At 46.9% G+C, this 18,915-nt stretch overlaps 1 protein-coding gene across 1 annotated transcript; it reads left to right on the top strand.

Moving 5' to 3' along the window:
• Positions 1-16,722: 16,722 nt before the first annotated feature.
• Positions 16,723-18,583, top strand: ID2 (inhibitor of DNA binding 2). The gene is made up of 3 exons (XM_030198901.1): positions 16,723-17,277; positions 17,477-17,536; positions 17,989-18,583. Exons 1-2 carry the CDS (start codon positions 16,930-16,932, stop codon positions 17,531-17,533), a joined length of 405 nt encoding a protein of 134 aa, XP_030054761.1. The 5' UTR covers positions 16,723-16,929; the 3' UTR covers positions 17,534-17,536; positions 17,989-18,583.
• Positions 18,584-18,915: the final 332 nt, after the last annotated feature.

Below are 18,915 nucleotides of genomic sequence, written 5' to 3'. Positions count from 1 at the left end.
ACTTAACTCTCCATTGCCCCAGGTACAAATAAGTATTTGTATACATTATGTAAATCGCTTTCCCTTCCCCCTTTTCCCTTACTCCTGCGACTCTATCTTATCTATCTATATGTTCCATCTTTGCTTACACCCTATGCTCTCTATTAAAATGTTTTATTGTGTATTGTGTTGACATTGTTATGTAGTGTAACCCGGTGGGTAATTTTTTTTTTTTACCTGGGATCCGGGGGAGTGTTCGGGCTTCCAGATGCCATTGATAGCCAGTGCTGTCTCCCATGGTGGCTCCGGTAACAGTCGAGAGTCTCTGGGGGGGGGGGGGGGGGGGAGCTGTGCTTTCCTGCTGTTTGCTGCAGTGCTGGCCAACTGAGTTGTGCTGTATCCTGGTCAGGCGCACTGAGAGAATGGCTGCATTCAGCCTGTGGAGGGGATGCTCTGAGCATGTGCGACTTTTCACACATGTGAAGTAAAGCTTCCCGGCCAACCGGGCTACAGATTTTTGAGACGCCCAGGCGGAGTTCCACAGTTACCATAGTAAATCACGGTGTTTTACCGCTACAGCAGAGGGATCTCCGGGACCGAGACCAGTGGTGGAGGTCATGTCCTGACCCTCCAGGGAACTAGGTAAGGGGGCTGGTGGCCCAAGAAATTGTTTGGTTTATTTTAAAAAAATGTTTTCTTTTGGTCCCATTAGGCTGGCATTTAAAGTTAATTTTTGGTAAATACTACTAGTAGTTTTGGGTTCCTGAGAACCTCTTTAGACGGGCTAGTACTTTGAAGTTTTTTGAAAAAATCATTTTTATCGTCAAATTGAAGGTTTTAGTTTAGGCCAGTTCTGAGTTTTAAATTTGGGTTTTTGAGTGGGTGCACAGTTTGGGAACCACGGAGCTACTATATTACTCTATTCAAGAAGAAGCATAAGCAGTGTTATTATTGCATGAGTTGATATGTTGAACACCATGAAACAGTCTGGTATTTATTTGTTTAATAGAATATACCTTATGCCTGGCCCTGAAGGTTAAAACTCCCACCCCCCCAGTGGAGAATCCACACTGAAGCACAGAGCCACAGGGATAGCCAAGCCATTAAAAAATACAAGCTGATGCATGCCACTACCTTCTTTTACATGAGCACGCAGTTATGGAACGCACTACCTACAGACCTGAAAACAATCAACGAAATAACTATCTTCCGCAAATCTCTGAAGACATACTTCTTCAACAAAGTCTACAATGAGAACGGATAACCTCAATAATCCACCTCACCAACCCACTCAGTTATGAAAGCCCACCTTCTATAAAGCCCACCTTCTATAACTACCCTAACCACTCCCTCCTTCTCTCTTCCCTACTTAATCTCTGCACAATACTAACTGTATCCGATATCCTGGAACGACAATGTTAACAAAACTATGTAAGCCACATTTAGCCTGCAAATAGGTGGGAAAATGTGGGATACAAATGCAATAAATAAATAAATTAACCCCGTTTATATTAGGGATAGGATTAAGCAGGTCTGTACTGAGCTGAAACTCAGATAACTTCTGGCTGTACCTTAGCTCTACCCCCAGATCACCCAAGAACTACTCGGACAGTGCCAAAGAGGTCAGACATGATTTTTAGTGGCACCATCCAAATAATCCACTAAAACTCGCTGACTGGGACCGTCAATGTTAGTTATTCAGGTTACAGGTGCTGCTACCGAGATAACTAGCTTTTGAAGCCCTTTCCACAGGAAAAAGAGCATTTTAACAGCATAAATCATAGCTTTCATTATTGTCTGACCCATCTGCAGATAAAAGGATAAATGAGACATTCAATAATGCCTGTTTCATTTGCTTGTCTACTGAAGAGAGAAAAGTAAGACTAGAGGAGGAGAATGGGGTGGGTGAAGAAACAAGTGACTGTTTTTTTTTTCTCTCTTCAAAAAGTTTGCAACCCTAGGTAGAGGCAAACCAGGATGCTTTCTCATTGGATCTGATTAGGGAACAACTAATATAGAAACACTTCCCAAAACCACTTGCAATTACTCAAACCCTACTTGACCCCTGGCTTTACTGTCACACTCCTGCTACTTTATCTACATTCCTTGTCTTTTTCAATTTCAGCAGCACATTTGTCCTTCCCCTACCCCAACAGCCATGGAAGGCTGATCCATGCAGCTACCAACTGATTTATTTAAGGGCAAGTTTCAAACAAAGCATGTCTATGTGAAAGTCTGTGGATAGATCAGTTTTCAAAGGGAAATTTCATGTACAACCCTGCATTTCTTATTTCTGTGGGTACTTTTCCACAGAAACCCAAACGTATGAGTGTAAGAGCAACCACCAACCCAAATTCCAGGAACCTCTTTCCTATATGCATATACACGTACACCATGGGCATACTGTGGGGGGTGGGGGATCACTGTTCCTCTCCCAAATGCTGCAGGGCTCAGGTGTCCAAACAAGGCACCATTTTCCCACTACTAATGCTACTACTGCAGCAGTGCCATACAGGGCCGCCGAGAGCCAGAGCCACCCCCGGGCCCCTCCCCCACCACCCGAGGTCATCGTCGTCGCCAAAGGGGGAGGGATCCTCCATCACCACGGGACCCTGATGCAACAGGCCCTGCTCTACTGGCAGCCGCAGAGGATTGTCCACTGAGAGCCTGATCAAGTCCGCATACCAGGGACGTCTGGGCCAGTCCGGACCCACCAGGATTATCCGGCCCGGATGCTTTGCCACCCGGTCTAGCACCCTGCCCAACATGGGCCAGGGCGGGAACACATAGAGAAGCTCCTGTGTCGGCCACTGTTGGAGAAGAGCATCTACTCCCAGGGATCGAGGGTCCCGTCCTCTGCTGAAAAAGCGCAGCACTTGGCAATTGGCCGATGACGCCATCAGATCTAGGCTCGGCTGGCCCCAGCGCTTCGTGATGTCCAAGAACGCCTGTGCAGATAGCTGCCACTCTCCGGGAGCTTCCGCCCACTGGCATAGATTCATGGCCTCCTTGGCTAGAGGGGCGCTCTTGGTACCTCCCTGGTGGTTGACATAGGCCACAGCCGTGGCACTGTCCGACAGGACCCGTACTGGCTTCAACGCCAGTACCGGGATGAACTCCAAAAGCGCCAACCGAATGGCTCTGAGTTCCAGGAGGTTGATAGACCACTTTGCCTCTGCAGGAGACCAGAGCCCCTGCGCTGTCCTTCCCAAGCAGTGGGCTCCCCAGCCCGACAAAGAGGCGTCCGTCGTGACGACAATCCACTCCGGGGTCACCAGAGGCATTCCTGTAGACAACTTGTCTGTCTGCAGCCACCAGCTCAGCGCCTTGCGCACTGCTGGGTCCAAGGGAAGGTGCACAGCATAATCCTCCGACACCGGAGTCCAGCGCTGCAGCAGAGAGTGTTGTAGTGGTCTCATATGAGCCCTGGCCCAGGGCACTACTTCCATCGTGGCTGTCATAGAGCCCAACAGCTGCACATAGTCCCAAGCCCGAAGAGGAGAGGCTACTAGGAACTGGTCCACCTGAGCCTGAAGTTTGACAATCCGATTGTCCAGCAGGAACACTCTGCCCACTTGGGTGTCGAATCGAACTCCCAGATACTCCAGGGACTGAGTCGGGCACAGCTGGCTCTTCTCCCAGTTGATGATCCACCCCAGGGAGCTCAAAAGAGCAATCACCCGGTCCACAGCTTTGCCGCACTCTGCATAAGAGGGGGCTCGGATCAACCAGTCGTCCAGATAAGGATGGACTTGTACTCCTTCCTTTCGCAGGAAGGCCGCGATGACCACCATTACTTTGGAGAAGGTCCGCGGAGCAGTAGCCAACCCGAAAGGGAGGGCTCTGAACTGGAAGTGTCGGCCCAGGACTGCAAAACGCAGAAAGCGTTGATGAGGAGGCCAGATGGGAATATGCAGGTACGCTTCCTTGAAGTCCAAGGAAGCCAAGAACTCTCCTGCCTTCACTGCCGCTATAACAGAGCGGAGAGTCTCCATGCGAAAGTGCCGCACTTTCAAGGCCCGATTGACCCCTTTGAGGTCAAGGATAGGCCGGACAGAATCTCCTTTCTTTTGTACCACAAAGTAAATGGAGTAACGTCCCTTGCCAATCTGATTTTCTGGCACCGGAACGACCGCACCCAGGCGTATCAGGTTGTCCAAGGTCTGCTGCACTGCCACAGCTTTGACCGGAGACTTGCAGGGAGAGAGTACAAACCCGTCTCTTAAGGGTCGGCAGAACTCTAACTTGTAGCCGTCTCTGAAGACTTCCAGAACCCAAGCATCTGAAGTTACCCTGGTCCACTCGCCCAGAAACGAGGACAGGCGTCCTCCAATCTGCACTGGGCCATGGACCAGGGCCCCGTCATTGGGTATGAGACCCTGGGGGAGAACCGGAGGGCGCACCTCCGGGACGGCGGTCTCTGCGAAAGGAATGCTGCTTGGGGGAGAAGTTCCTTTTGAAGGAAGAGGGGGCAGAGGAGCCCGACTTGCCCGGGCGGTACCGACGGGCTTCCTGAAACCATCCTCTGGAGATACCGGGGCGAGCACTGGCACGAGCCCTGACCTCTGGTAACCTCTTGCCCTTAGACGTGCCGAGATCGGTCACGATTTTGTCCAGCTCGACCCCAAAGAGCAGCTTGCCTTTAAAAGGCAACTTAGCCAGGCGGGACTTAGAGGCGTGGTCCGCAGACCAATGTTTCTGCCAAAGCCAGCGCCGCGCAGAGACTGTCTGAGCCATACCTTTAGCCGAGGCTCTCAAGACATCATACAGTAAGTCTGCCAAATAAGCCAAGCCCGATTCCAGGGCCGGCCAATCAGCCCTCAAGGAAGGATCCGAGGGGGAAGCCCGCTGCACCATCGTCAGGCACGCCCTGGCCACATAGAAGCCGCAAACTGAGGCCTGCAAACTTAAGGCAGCCGCCTTGAAGGATGACCTTAAAGCCACTTCCAATCTTCTGTCTTGGGCGTCCTTTAGGGCTGTGCCACCTTCCACCGGCAACACCGTTTTCTTAGTCACCGCAGTGATTAAAGAATCCACGGTAGGCCAAATAAAGGCCTCACGTTCACTTTCAGGCAAAGGATTGAGGCGGGACATAGCCCTAGCCACTTTGAGGCTCGCTTCCGGGACATCCCATTGAGCCGAAATTAAGGTGTGCATGGCATCATGCACGTGGAAGGTTCTAGGCAGGCGCTTCGTCCCCAGCATAATGGCAGAGCCAACAGGGGCTGAGGGAGAGACGTCCTCTGGCGAGGAAATCTTCAAAATGCTCATGGCCTGCACTAACAGGTTGGGCAAATCCTCTGAGCGAAAGATCCATGCTGCAGAGGGGTCATCCGCTCCATCCGAGCGGGAATCCGTCTCCTCCAAGGAATCCCCAAAGGACCGTTGGGAGAACTCAGATACGCTGCCCTCATCTACATCAGAGGAAACAGAGTCCTCTAAGGCCTGGGAATCCACCCGAGGGTGTTTACTTCCGGGGGCCTCAACCCCTTTATCGGACAAGGGAGAAGGGGCAGCGTTATGCATAAGAAAGGCCTGATGCAGCAGCAAAATAAACTCGGGGGAGAAACCCCCCAGACTGTGCACTTCAGCAGCCTGGGCCACAGCCCTAGATGCACCCTCAACCGGCGCTCGCAAGAGCGGGGGAGAAACATGCTGCGCATCCAAGATGGCGTCTGGCGCGACACTCCGAGAAGGAGCCGCGCGGGAAGAACGGCGCTTAACTTTAGCCGCTTTTCTGCCGTCGCCCAAATGAAGGGCGGCCATGGCATTAACGTCTCCCACCTCAAGGGCGGCCCAAGAAGAAGCCGTCCGAGCAGCGTGGCCGGCCAAGATGGCGGAGGCGAGCAGCGGGGGATGGGCGTTTATGGCGGGAAAAACCGCCGCACCCGAGGAAGAACCGGGACACTGACCGGCCTCCAAACTGACACCCAACAAGGGCGAATCAGACTTTAAAACCCCCACATCCCCGCTAGACGCGCACACGCGGTCCGGGGAGCGATTCTTTGCGCCCTCGCCCTCCGACGCCATCAGCCACGTGGAGATCAATCGGGGAACCCCCTGCCCGCTACAAAAAGGTAAAAATTACCTGCTTTCCGCTCCGAGCTGTAACGACCTGGTGTCCCAGAGAGTAGCTGCAATAAACGTTTAAATAAACGTCGAAATAAACGCCCTTAAGGACGTCCAAAAATTTTTTTTTTTTTTTAAACGGAGCCAGCGGGAGGGGGGAGAAAAGGAGGGACCTGGCACCACCAGGTTTGCACTTGCTCAAGAAGAGCCCTCAACCCCAGGCACTCAACAAAACCTAAAAATTAGGCTTGGAGGCCTAGCCAGAGCTGCTGCTGTGTGTGACCACCACCTGCTGAGATAGAGAACATACTGAGGAGTTTCCGGCAGCACATGACCACATATAGGGAGGCAAAGGATTGCTCTCTATCTCCACCTGCTGGTAGATGGACACAACCCACCAGTCTATGGATTGATCAGCATGATGATATGGAATGTGGGGTACAAATGTAACAAATAAATAAACAACTATTAGAGAAGGAAGTAAACAGGAGGATGCTGGGGAAGAGGTATGGGGGAAGAGGCAGGAGACTAGGAGAGTGAATGCTGGGGATGAGGGAGAGGTATAGGCAACAGATGCTGGGGAAGAAGAGAAGGATGGAGAGAGCTCTGAGGAGGGTGAGAGACAAATAAAGAAATTGAGTCTTTTGAAGAGGTGAAAGAGTGTGATAATGAGAAAATAAAAGGGGAACTAGGAGCCTGGATAAGGAAATAGGACATAAGAAAGGTCCTGGAGGTGGAGAGGGGAAAAGTGACAGGGAAGAACCTGGGAAGTTAGTAAGGGGATGAGAGACAGAGGTAGATTAGGCTAGGGAGGAGATGAGTACAGAGGGTGGAAATGGGGGACTAGAAAGTGGATGAAAAAATGAGAGACAAGTGGGAATGGAAAGACAAGGGAGGTAAGCATAGGAAGTAGAAAACTGGTAAGCAGTATGCAGGGGACAACAGGGGATGAGGAGAAGAAGGGAAGGGAAATAAAACATAGTTGGGGTAATTCTCACAAGATTGCATAAAGTTAGTTGCCAGGATGATGAACTCTAATCATGAATTCTATAATAGGGAAAGGGAAATGATATACTGTCTTTCTGTTGTATTTGTTTTGCAATGACGTTCGAAGTGGTTTACATAGTATATAGAGGTACTTATTTGTACTTGGGGCAATGGAGGGTTGGGTGGCTTGCCCAGGGTCACAGGGGCTGTGGTGGGAATTGAGCCCAGTTCCCCAGGATCAAGGTGTGCTGCACTAGCCATTAGGCTACACCTCCACGCCTCCCTCCTTCACTTTTGCCCCTTCCCATAGCTGTTCTTTGTCAAGCACGTTCTTTCTCTTCCCTTCTTCTCCTCACCCCTCCCCCGTGGTGTGTGCAACTCTCATTATAGAATACTTGCGTAAGTCTGCATTTACATGCTTAACTTTAGGCACAAGCGCTTATGATAGCTCAATAGCTGGCATAAATGCTCACACCTAACTGTAGGGTATTCTATAACCTGTGCAAGCAACTGCCTAACATGCCTTCGACCTGCTCATGCCCCTTCCAGGTCCACACCCCCCTGAAGTTGTGCACTCTTGAATTTGAGCAGTTACATGTGTAACCCAGTTAAGGTCAATCATAGCCTATTATTGCTTTTTAACAACAATTATTGACTTATTATTAAATAAAAATTACGCGTGCAACTGACTTTATTCTGTGCAAATTTGTGTGGTAGTTGCAAATTTGGAAGCATAACTTTCTAGAATTAGGGTGGATGTGCCTGGGGAAGAAATAAAGGGAGAGGGAGCAGAGAGTGTACCCAGTGGCGTTCCTGGCCTGGATGGCACCCGAGGCGGAGCGCCGATGCCCCCCCCCCCCGGAGCAGCGTGCCCCCCTCCCGCTAGCTGACACCTCCCCCCCCCCGGGGAAATGACACCCCCCCCTGGGTGCACGCCACTGGGGGGGGTGCCGCGGCGCGCGCCTGCTCCTCCGAGTTCGCTAAACTTCGTTTGTTCACTGCAGCTCCCTCTGCCCCGGAACAGAAAGTAACCTGTTCCGGGGCAGAGGGAGCTGCAGCGAACGAACGAAGTTTAGCGAACTCGGAGGAGCAGGCGTGTGCCGCGGCAACCCCCAGCGGCGTGCACCCGGGGCGGACCGCCCCCACCACCCCCCTTGGTACGCCACTGAGTGTACCTGGAAAGGAAAAAAAGAGGGAGAGAACAGAGAATGTGCTGGGGGGGGAAGAGAGAGAGTGTTCTAGGAGGAGGAGGAAAGAGACAGTATGCTGAGCTGGAAGGGGGTGAGATCACCTGGGGAGAGGGAGGAGAGAATGTGCCAAAAGGAGCAGGGGAGGGAGGAAGTGGAAAAAATGGAGGGACAGGTGGTGGAGGGAAGAGAGATGGGAAAAGACAAGAGGAGAAAGAACGGCTATGGGAAGGGGCAAAAGTGAAGGAGGGAGGAGTGTTATGGAGAAGAAGGGAGGAGGTGGGGAAAACATAAAGGAATTATAGATGATCAATGAAGGATGAGTGAATGGGCAGGAATAATGTCTGTGAGGAGGCAAAGAGTTAAGGTGTGTGTGAGACAGAGTAAGAAGGGAGGGACAGCAGAATAGAAAAATATAAGCAAGATAAAGAGAAATACAAGGAAGAGGAAAAATTACAGCAACCAAACCTATAACAAGCAAAAGAAAGTTGACAACAAGATGGAAAAATCTAGAGGAAATGCTGAGAGAATATAATTTGTTTAAAACAAACAAAAAAACAAACAAACAAACCTGAAATCAGAGAGGAAAGGAAATAAGGAACAAGACAAAATGAATTAATAGAGAGAGGCTAGAAAAATGAAAATAAATCTAAATAAAATAATAACAAATAAAGAAAATTGATAAGAATAGATTAAGAATTACAAAGGTTTGAAAATATTTTATTGTGTCAATTATGGACAAGGATGAAAGGCAGTGGAAAAGAGAGGGAGAGATGCTGGACAATGGGAAGCAGGGAAGAGATGTTGGACCTGGAGGTGGAAAGGTGGGGAGGAAACAAAGAGGGAGAAATGTTGGACCAGGAAGTGGAACGGAAAGAGGGAGATATGCTGGCAAGAGAAGGGAAAGGGAAAGGTACTTGATATATCACCTTTCTGTGTTTTTTTACAATTACATTCAAAGTGGTTTACATAGCATATACAGGTATGTATTTGTACCTGGGACAATGGAGGGTTAAGTGACTTGTCCAGAGTCACAAGAAGTTGCAGTGGGAATTGAAACCAGTTCCCTAGGATCACAGTATGCTGCACTAACCCCTAGGCTACTCCTCCATGCTGAAAGAGGGCAAGATGTTGAACCTGGGGATGGAAGGGAGGATGGGAGAGATGCTAGACATAGGATAAGGGAAGGAAGAGAGAAGGCCCTGGGGCATTAACATTAACAATACATTTATATTCTGCCATATACCTTGCGGTTCAATGCAGATTACATGATCTAAGAAGCAGGATATTACCTGGAATTACAATCTTTAAAATAAAAAATAAACTAATATATTAGTCTATTAGTCACTATAATTCAGGACACTTTTTTTAAATAGATAAGTTTTAATTTGCCTACAGAATTGTGCATAACTTTGTCACCAATATTAACATGGTTTGAATTTCTTTCTCTAAACGAGCTGCCCGATATGATAAAAGATTATCTAATAACCTAGCTCTCTTTATATTCTTTAAAGATGGAAATGTAAAGAAAGAGCAGGTTACATAGTAACTAGTAGGTGACGGCAGAAAAAGATCTGTACGGTCCATCCAGTCTGCCCAAGATAAACTCATATGTGCTACTTTATATGTATTCCTGACCTTGGTTTGTATCTACCATTTTCAGGGCACAGACCGTAGAAGTCTGCCCAGTACTAGCCCCGCCTCCCAACCACCGGTGCTGCCACCCAATCTCGGCTAAGCTTCTGAGGATCCATTCCTTCTGAACAGGATTCCTTTATGTTTATCCCACGCATTTTTGAATTCCGTTACCGTTTTCATCTCCACCACCTCCCGCGGGAGGGCATTCCAAGTATCCACCACTCTCTCCATGAAAAAATACTTCCTGACATTTTTCTCGAGTCTGCCCCACTTCAACCTCATTTCATGACCTCTAGTTTTACCGCCTTCCCGTCTCCGGAACAGGTTCGTTTGCGGATTAATACCTTTCAAATATTTGAACGTCTGTATCATATCACCCCTGTTTCTCCTTTCCTTCAGGGTATACATGTTCAGGTCAGCAAGTCTTTCCTCATACGTTTTGTAACGCAAATCCCATACAATTTTTGTAGCTTTTCTTTGCTGTACTTCAAAATTTTTTTACATCCTTACCAAGATACGGCCTCCAAAACTGAACACAATACTCCAGGTGGGGCCTCACCAACGACTTGTAAAGGGGCATCAACACCCCCTTTCTTCTGCTGGTCACACCTCTGTCTATACAGCCTAGCAACCTTCTGGCTACGGCCACCGCCTTGTCACACTGTTTTATCGCCTTCAGATCCTCAGATACTATCACCCCAAGATCCCTCTCCCCGTCTGTACATATCAGACTCTCACCTCCCTAAGTGCATCACTTTGCATTTCTTCGCATTGAATTTTTTTTTTTTAATTTGAAAAAGAATTTTTATTAAACACACCATCAATAAAATAATATACACTCACTCAGCCAACCGGCTGCATAGTTGTACAAACAATGTGAACTTCACTTCAACCATGTTGTCTCGGATCTTGCAACTTATTGGCTTCCAGGAAATTCACTATCCTTTCCTTCAGCATCGCTTCCATTACTTTTCCAATAACCGAAGTGAGGCTTACTGGCCTGTAGTTTCCACCTTCTTCCCTATCACCACTTTTGTGAAGAGGGACCACATCCGCTGTTCTCCAATCCAGCGGAACCTCTCCCGTCTCCAAGGATTTATTAAACAAATCTTTAAGAGGACCCGCCAGAACCTATCTGAGCTCCCTCAATATCCTGGGGTGGATCCTGTCCGGTCCCATGGCTTTGTCCACCTTTAGATTTTCAAGTTGTTCATACACACTCGCTTCCGTGAACGGTGCTATATCCGCTCCATTCTCATATGTACTTTTGCCAATCAATCGTGGTCCTTCTCACCTGACTGTCTGGGGTGCCTCCAGGACCAGGTTTGGGAACCACTGGAATAGGAGGCTGGAAAAAGAATGAGATGGGAAATGAGAGAGATAGAGGATGAGGAAAGGAGACTCAGATCTTTTTTTTTCCTCCATATTTCTATTTCTAATTGCTGATCCTGTTCAGTACTTGGTGAAGATCTGTCTGTGTTTTGCATTTGCTATTCTGTTCCCATGTAGTTTCTGCTTAGAGACCTGAGCTTTCTTGGTTGTTCTAGTTTACCAGTAGTTGGTGTATTGGTGTTTCAGGACCCAGTGTAGCATTTCTGGTACTGCCTTTTCATAGGTTAAAAACGCTAACGTGCCTTAGTAAACAGGACCCTTAGTTTTAAAGTGCTTCCTCTGTTAGTATGGATTTTTTAAACACCCAGTGAATTAGCATATCATTCCTTGAGCACATGGGGCATTAACACAATACTCTAAAGTGTGAGTAAACAAAACTCCCCACTGAATACGAGCAGATTTTTAATCATATTTTATTATTTTAGTGATATAGCCTGTAATTTCAGATGTATATATGCTACTTACCAGAATAATGTGCACACAGTGAATGAAAGTTAAACAAAGTTTTTTTTGTACCCCCAGACAATTTTAAAAGTAAATGTAATCATGTAGTTTTTAACCTACAGACTTTGGCATTGGAGAAGATGATTGAAAACTGTTGCTTGTATAGGAGATTTTTGCTCAAAAACAATGCACATAGATTTGAAATCCCACCCAAAACACATCCTCAGGAATGCTTCTTCTCAGCCTGGCTAAAAGTATGCATGCCATGGATCCCCTACATGTACTTTTAACACGACTGAGTAAAGGCATTTTTTCAGACAGACAATGCACGGGGTCAATCATGCCGTTTGAAAATTGTCTCCGAGCTGGCACCCTTACCCCTCTTTTCACAGGTGTGACCTATTTTATGGCCATCTGCTGCAAGAACTGCTGCTGTAAGAGGCTTTTCACATTCACATACCACCACAGTATGGGAATCTCAGCATCTGTTCCTCTAACAGTGTGGGACTAGCCAAAGAAAATAATCACTGTCTTTCTTCATTAATTCTCAGTAGCTATTTACAAATAATAGAAATTGAACTAATATGCATGTTAGGAAAAAAAATCGCAATTAAAGTATTTTGCAGTCATTTTAGATAATCTTCAAGCATGCATTCTTGTTAAACTCCAAATATACTGTGGCTGGTTTGCTCCGGCCCGCCAAAAAAAAAAAAAAAAAGAAAACCTTAAGTTTTGCCAGGCCTCACACCTGAATTCCATTATGCTTTTTACTATCTTTCTGCCTTTTTTTTTTCTTTCCTAAAGTATGCAGACGAACTATTCTTCCTGCAAATAAATTGTAACCTAAGAAATGCAAATAGATGCAGGTGTGCGGGCCCTGGAGCAGCAAAGGGCTGAGGTGACGAATTAAAGTCTAATTTCTCAGCGCTCAGGCCCATTGATCAGCTGAGAGCGCGCGCTGACTGACAACCCCTGTTGCCATGGCAGCCGCCTGAGCGGCGCCGAGAGGACAGGCCGGAGGGCGGCGGTGAATGGGTGACGTCACGAGCCTGGCGCCAGAGAGTCTGCTCAAGCTCGGGCTCGCGGCTCAGCTCTGTGCCGCTGGTTGTTTGGTGCCAATTCATCACCTGTCAGGGATCACTCAGGGTGTCATGCGAAATGTACACAGCTGTGAGAACAAAAAGAGGAGGAAAGAAAAGAGGAGGGGGAACAAAAAAATCCAATTGCGCCAGATGTGGAGAGGACCTTGAGAATCCCAAATTGCATTGCATCGCCCCTTGCAATGCATTAGCTGGCTGTGCACCCAACAGTGAACTGCCTTTGATTGCAAAATAGATTGTTTTGTAGCAGATGTTAGCAGCTATATTGTGAGAAGCAAAAGAGCCCGTGTGATTGAGCAGGTCTTGAAAAATTAAGGTAACTCACACGGAACCGTTCCCCTCCTCCTTCCCCGTTTAGATTAGAGACTATTATGTAGGAACAAAAAGAAAGAGAACGTTAATCTGGTTTAGTGGAAATGTGGAAGTCACCTCATTTGTAGGCTGATTTTCTTTTGCTTTTTTTTTTTTTAGTTTCCTTCAGAGAGGAGCATGCAGTTTACCATCGGTACAGCAGGCATCGCCACTCCTGCGACATATACTTGGGCAGGTTATTGCACCCCGGGAGCCCAACACGAAACGAACTCTTTAAGGGGAAGAAGGTGTGAAATGAAAGAAAGATCGTGTCGGGGCTGCTGAAGTGAAGACTCGTGCGTACAGCATCGGCCGCCCTCCACGCCCCCCTGGTACCTCAAGACCAGATCGGCGATGGCACTGCTGAGAGCATCCAATGCTTGCAGGGGATCGCCCCCCCCCCCCCCCCCCCCCCCCCCCAGTGTCCTATCCCTTTGGGCTAATGACGCTTTTTATTTTCCTGTTTGTATCACTATTATTATATCAAGTTTGCATAAAACGTAAATGTAAAAGAGAGTATTAAGGATGGGAATCGAGTGATCGGAAAATCGAGTTCAGTTCCTGCCACTTTCAGAAATTGATCGGGGCAAATGAGACACAGTGCTGCCAGCCAGCTCTCCCAGGACTTCAGCATTAAAGCGAGCACAAAATAACTGCATTGATCGTATAAAAGCTTCGCTTTTTAGTCACCATCTCTAGATGCCGTTCCTTCACCGTACCCATTTCTCCCATTCTGAAAAAACACTTAGCAAACAGGCAGGAAACGGGACCCTGACAGCATGTAGAGAGCCAGGTGTTCTTGTGGCATACAATGGTATCGGATTACATTTCCCTGATTCTTTTGCCTACAGTAATCATACTAAATTTAGAAACGGGAAATAGCTCACTCAGTTGAACTGAAGCCAATTTATTGATCGTACGTAATGTGGTCGATGACCTATTAGCGTGCCCCAGTAAAGTGAAAAGTCACGTTTTTTTTCCTGGGGCCTGTAAATGACAGCTGATCAGTGATTATTCCGTTGGGCAGTGCTGAAGCACTTGGGTAGGGATAGGATTATTCACTTCTAGTTTGGCTCTTCTGTTTGTGTATCTCATCGGGTTACTGCTTTTAATCTTTTACCATGTATAATTTAGCACACCAAGGGTAATATTCTAGTTATTTAAATGTAGGGACTTATTTTCCTCAGCTTGCTTTCATTCTTGACCTATACAAATGACATATCTGAGCACTGGCCTTCCCCAATGGGATTCCAAAATCCCCTTCCAAACAGAATTATTCAAACATGCAGCCACTTCTAAGAAAGGAAAAAGGCACCCTATTATGTGCTTAAACACAAATTTTAACGTAATTCTACAAATCTGAACCAATCGTTGTTACTCAGGCCAAAATAATAGTTGAGTTCTGGTTCCTACGTGAAGAGTAAGCTTCCACACTGGCAGGACTTCCCCTTCTTTTTACTTCTGTATTCTTACAGGAGGCTTTGCATGTACTGTCCTGATCCCAGGTCATCAGTGGTTGAGATTAAAAGCTAAGATTCAATGCAAAACTGGGGTGGGGTACTGATGTGCACCAACTAGAAGGTTATCAAGATGATCAGGTCTGATGATCTCCAGGTAACAAAACAATGTAAGAAGGTAATAGTTAGAGCCAGAGGGATCTTGGGCTACCTAGTGAAAAACATGGCCACTAGAACAAGCCAGGTGAAGCTGTGTGTTAACAGGACATTACTAAGACCTCACCTAGACTACTGTGTTCAGTTCTGTAGTCTGTATCTCATAACAGATACAGAGCCTACCGACAGTTCAGAGAAAGGCATCCAATGTGATGCTGGGTCTGTGCCAAAAGCACTATGAAATGATGCTGAAGGATTTCTCAATAAGATTAGCAGAGGGAAAGAGAAATGAAGGTGTTATGATAGAGACTTTGAGGTACCTCAAGGGACACAAGAAGTAAACTTTTATGGAAGAAAGAATGCCATAGAGCAAGAGGTCACAATGTGAGTCTGGGAGAGGGGGATATGTCTTCACTGTCAGGTGCCACTGCATGAAATGGGCTTCCAGTGGAATGATAGAGACAAAAAAATGTAATGGAATTAAGAAAACATGGAATAAATACAGAGGAACCATAGAGGCAAAAAAAAAAAAAAAAGGAACGGTCAGAGACCATGTATTTGTTTGGTCTGTAAAGAGACAGACACACACAGGTACATTATGTTACCGGCTTTGAACCTTTATTGATTGAGAGTTGAGATATAAGAACCATATTACATTAGATTTGAGAAAAGTGGAATTTCCCTAATTTTTAGGCAATCCTACAAAGGGGGTTTACTTGATAGCTGTAGATACTGGAAGAAAACATCTACATAAGATGGGCTAAAGTGGAACAAAACACACTTCAGAATAAACATACATACAGTGAAAGGAATGGGAGCATAACCCGTGAAAGACATTTAAGCCATGTAATGCTCAAGATGTATAAACTCCCACCTCTCACCAAAGTTCTTAGGAGCATCCTTGAACATTCTCTATTCTAAAACAATATTACACCCTCTTCAGAGGGCTGAATACTGTAACTGTGCCAACATCATTTGCTAATTAATAAAAATAGTAAATGTAAAGGACAATAGAAAAGCATTTTAGATAAAATGTCTTGGAAATGCTATTCCACAAACATTCATGCTTCCAGTTAACCGCCTTATCGAACCAGTCTGCAGTAACAATTACCTGGCGTGTTCTAATATTTTTTAATTGACAGTCTTTATTCCTAATAAGATGCATAACAACGTCTAAAGGTCATTAACCATCAATAGTAATACAAGCAGGAGCAAAACTGTTGTTTGCCTAATGCGTAGTAGTTAATAGGATTGTAATTAGTGTGAAAAGCCTTAACCCACTCCAGAGACCATAGAAATGAAAACTCCATAAATGTATTTATACTTTATTAGACACCCTACCAGCAAAACTGCCCAGAGCTACAGTCTTGAAAAAACTGGTGCAGCAATAATTCTCAAATGTATAAAACACAGGCTCGTCACATATATTTTTAATTTTGTTGGAGCTTGTGCTTTTCTGCTGTAACCGATCAATCTAAGCATCTTTCAAAAGCCTATCTGCTAAAACTGCAAGGCCAGTATCACAGTTCCGCTTTGCAACTATTGGTTTCCCATCTCGATCTAATTCCAAATATTCGTCTTCACTGACGGCATTTATTAACCTAGTATTATTCTTTATGTCTTTGACCACCTCTTGCTACGTAAATCGAACAGGTTTTCATTTCTTCTTACTGAGCTACAGTTATTTCATAGTCGTCGTGACGCTGGGGAGTAAGGAAAGGGACTATAATGACAGCATTAATTACACCCATTCGCATCAATCACAGCAGGATCGTCCAACGAGTTTCGCTTACTAATGCGCTGGGACTCGTCCAGCGTCCTAGGCTGAGAACACACCGCCGTATTTACTATCTCGGCCGTACTAGGCGGGAAGCCACGCCCACTCGCCTCTGTCGTCCCCGATCGCTGACGTTGATTGGCGCGGAATACGGAAGAGCCGAGTGTTCTCCAGAGGCTCCGCTGTAGCGAATCATCTGGCGCGGACAGCTTGATGGATGCCGCTCCTGTAGCCAATGGGAGTGAAGGGAACGCTTGAGTTTCGCCAGGAGCCGCATGTGTCATATAAAAGCAGGGGGCGGGCAGTCGCTGGGCTCATTCTGAGGAGGTTTAGTGGAGCGGACGCAAGAGAAGGGGATCGAGGAAACAACAGGCAAGCCATCGAGTAGCAGTATGAAAGCGTTCAGCCCCGTGCGATCGGCGCGCAAGAACAGCTTGTCCGACCATAGTCTGAGCATCGGGCGCAGCAAGGCTCTCACCGAGGAGCCGGTGAGCCTGCTGTACAACATGAACGATTGCTATTCCAAGCTGCGTGAGCTGGTGCCTAGCATCCCGCAGCACAGGAAGGTCAGCAAGATGGAAATATTGCAGCACGTCATCGATTATATCCTGGACCTGCAGATCGCGTTGGACTCGCACCCCAGTATTGTCAGCCTCCACCATCCCCGGCCTCAGCAGACGCCCTCCTCCAGGACCCCGCTGACCGCTATTAACACAGACATCAGTGTCCTATCTCTTCAGGTAATCGTAGGGAGGAGACACACACACACACACACACACTTCGTTTCCCTTCGTAGCACGGGATGGGGGGCTCTCTTGCGTGTAGGCTGGGATGGATTGGGGGGGGGGGGGCATAATCAGGTAATGACAAATACTCGTCTGGAGCGTTTTCCCACTGCTACCGGCCATCTCTGTAACATCGACTTGTTTATTTTTGCAGGCGTCTGACTTCCCTTCAGAGTTAATGACCAACGACAGCAAAATGCTCTGTCCCTGAACGGTGAGTGCTTATACTTGATACAATATAGGGAATGGGGGCGATATTTTGGCTAGGTCCATAGCGATCGTAGTCCGGTGAGAGGGAGGTGTGATCAAGACCTAGGTGTCTTGGGATGGATCAATATACTGCACGCGCACGTCCGACTAGGTCATTTTGACTTATTAAATGTATATGTCTCTCTAGAATTTGTCTATATAGTAAACGTATAAGACGGGGGGGGGGGGGCAGCCTAGAAGGGGTGCTGTTGTCTATTCTCGGTAAGAGGTGCTGTCGGGTTTGGTGGCTCCGCACTGTCGCTGCTTGGAGTAATTGTAGCCTGGCGCCGGCACTGTGATTGCGAACAGCGACCGTTCCTGCGGGCTGGAGCTGCGGCTTCCTCCCTGGCGCCAGCCTGACCGCCCGGCCCACGCTACAGCATCTCGCCCTTAACACGCTTCTTCTTTCTCTTGCAGGTGGGCGCAGACTTTGATCACACAGTGGTGATGTCAAGAAAGAAAGAAAAAAAAAAAAAAAAGGGGAACAGCTGCAATCTCGATCAGAAACGGACTTATATATATATATATATTTTCTGAACTGCAACGAGGAGATCGCAGCACACGCTGTTGCTTCTTGGCTCTTCTCGCCCATTTGGGACTGCTCGTATTTATGGAGAGACGTTTTTCTTGTCCTTTCTGTATTGGGAAGGCTCTTGATGTCCTCGGCACGGGAAGGGGTCGCTTATTGCAGCCTTTGCCTTCCTTCCGAAGGTGGAGCGTGAGTTTATTGGAGGATTTAGTACTCGGATCCTTGCTTGCCTGTATTTTTTGGGGGGAGGGGGGTCAGATTATATAAAGGACTTTTTGATAAGTCAAGGACTGAATGCTACCTGTGTACATAGGGTCTAGTGCAGCCTTGTGTGTACTTTTAATTGGGAGGTTTTTTTCCTTGTATAGTGGCAGAGATGTGTATCTCTGCAAAACGTGTAATGATGTTAATCACGCTAAACTTTTTATAAAAGTTTAGTTTTTTTTTATACAAAAAAAATAAATCGTGTGTTTTGATCAGTAACTTGTTTCTTTTCCTTCGGTCACGAGTCCACAGTAAAGCTTATTTTCCTCGAAGTGATTCAGCTGTAAGTTACCAATACTCTTTTTTTTGTGGGTTTGGCAGTTATAGCTCCCCTTCTCTACCCAAGGGGCCAATACACTCCTCACTTACAAAGGAATACATGAGTACTTAAGGGAGACATCTCAAGGTGTGGGCTAGTGATGAAACTTTGCTTAAATGATGCAAAAAGGTGTCCAACAAGATTATTTTTTTCTTTAATATAAGTGGGACAGAGCCAGTAAAACTTTCAAACTCTTAAATGTGAAGAGGTCACTTCATTAACTGGAAGGTTA

This window comes from Microcaecilia unicolor, chromosome 3, assembly GCF_901765095.1.
Source record: "Microcaecilia unicolor chromosome 3, aMicUni1.1, whole genome shotgun sequence".
In the NCBI taxonomy this organism is placed as follows: Eukaryota; Metazoa; Chordata; class Amphibia; order Gymnophiona; family Siphonopidae; genus Microcaecilia; species Microcaecilia unicolor.
The sequence above is the reverse complement of the archived record's forward strand: the minus strand, read 5'-3'. Positions and strand labels throughout refer to the sequence as shown.

Bases quoted from the DNA above. Each gene is read 5' to 3' on its own strand.
- ID2 (XM_030198901.1), top strand. From the start codon at position 16,930: ATGAAAGCGTTCAGCCCCGTGCGATCGGCGCGCAAGAACAGCTTGTCC. The intron at 17,278-17,476 runs GTAATCGTAGGG...TTATTTTTGCAG, and splicing joins TCAGTGTCCTATCTCTTCAG to GCGTCTGACTTCCCTTCAGA.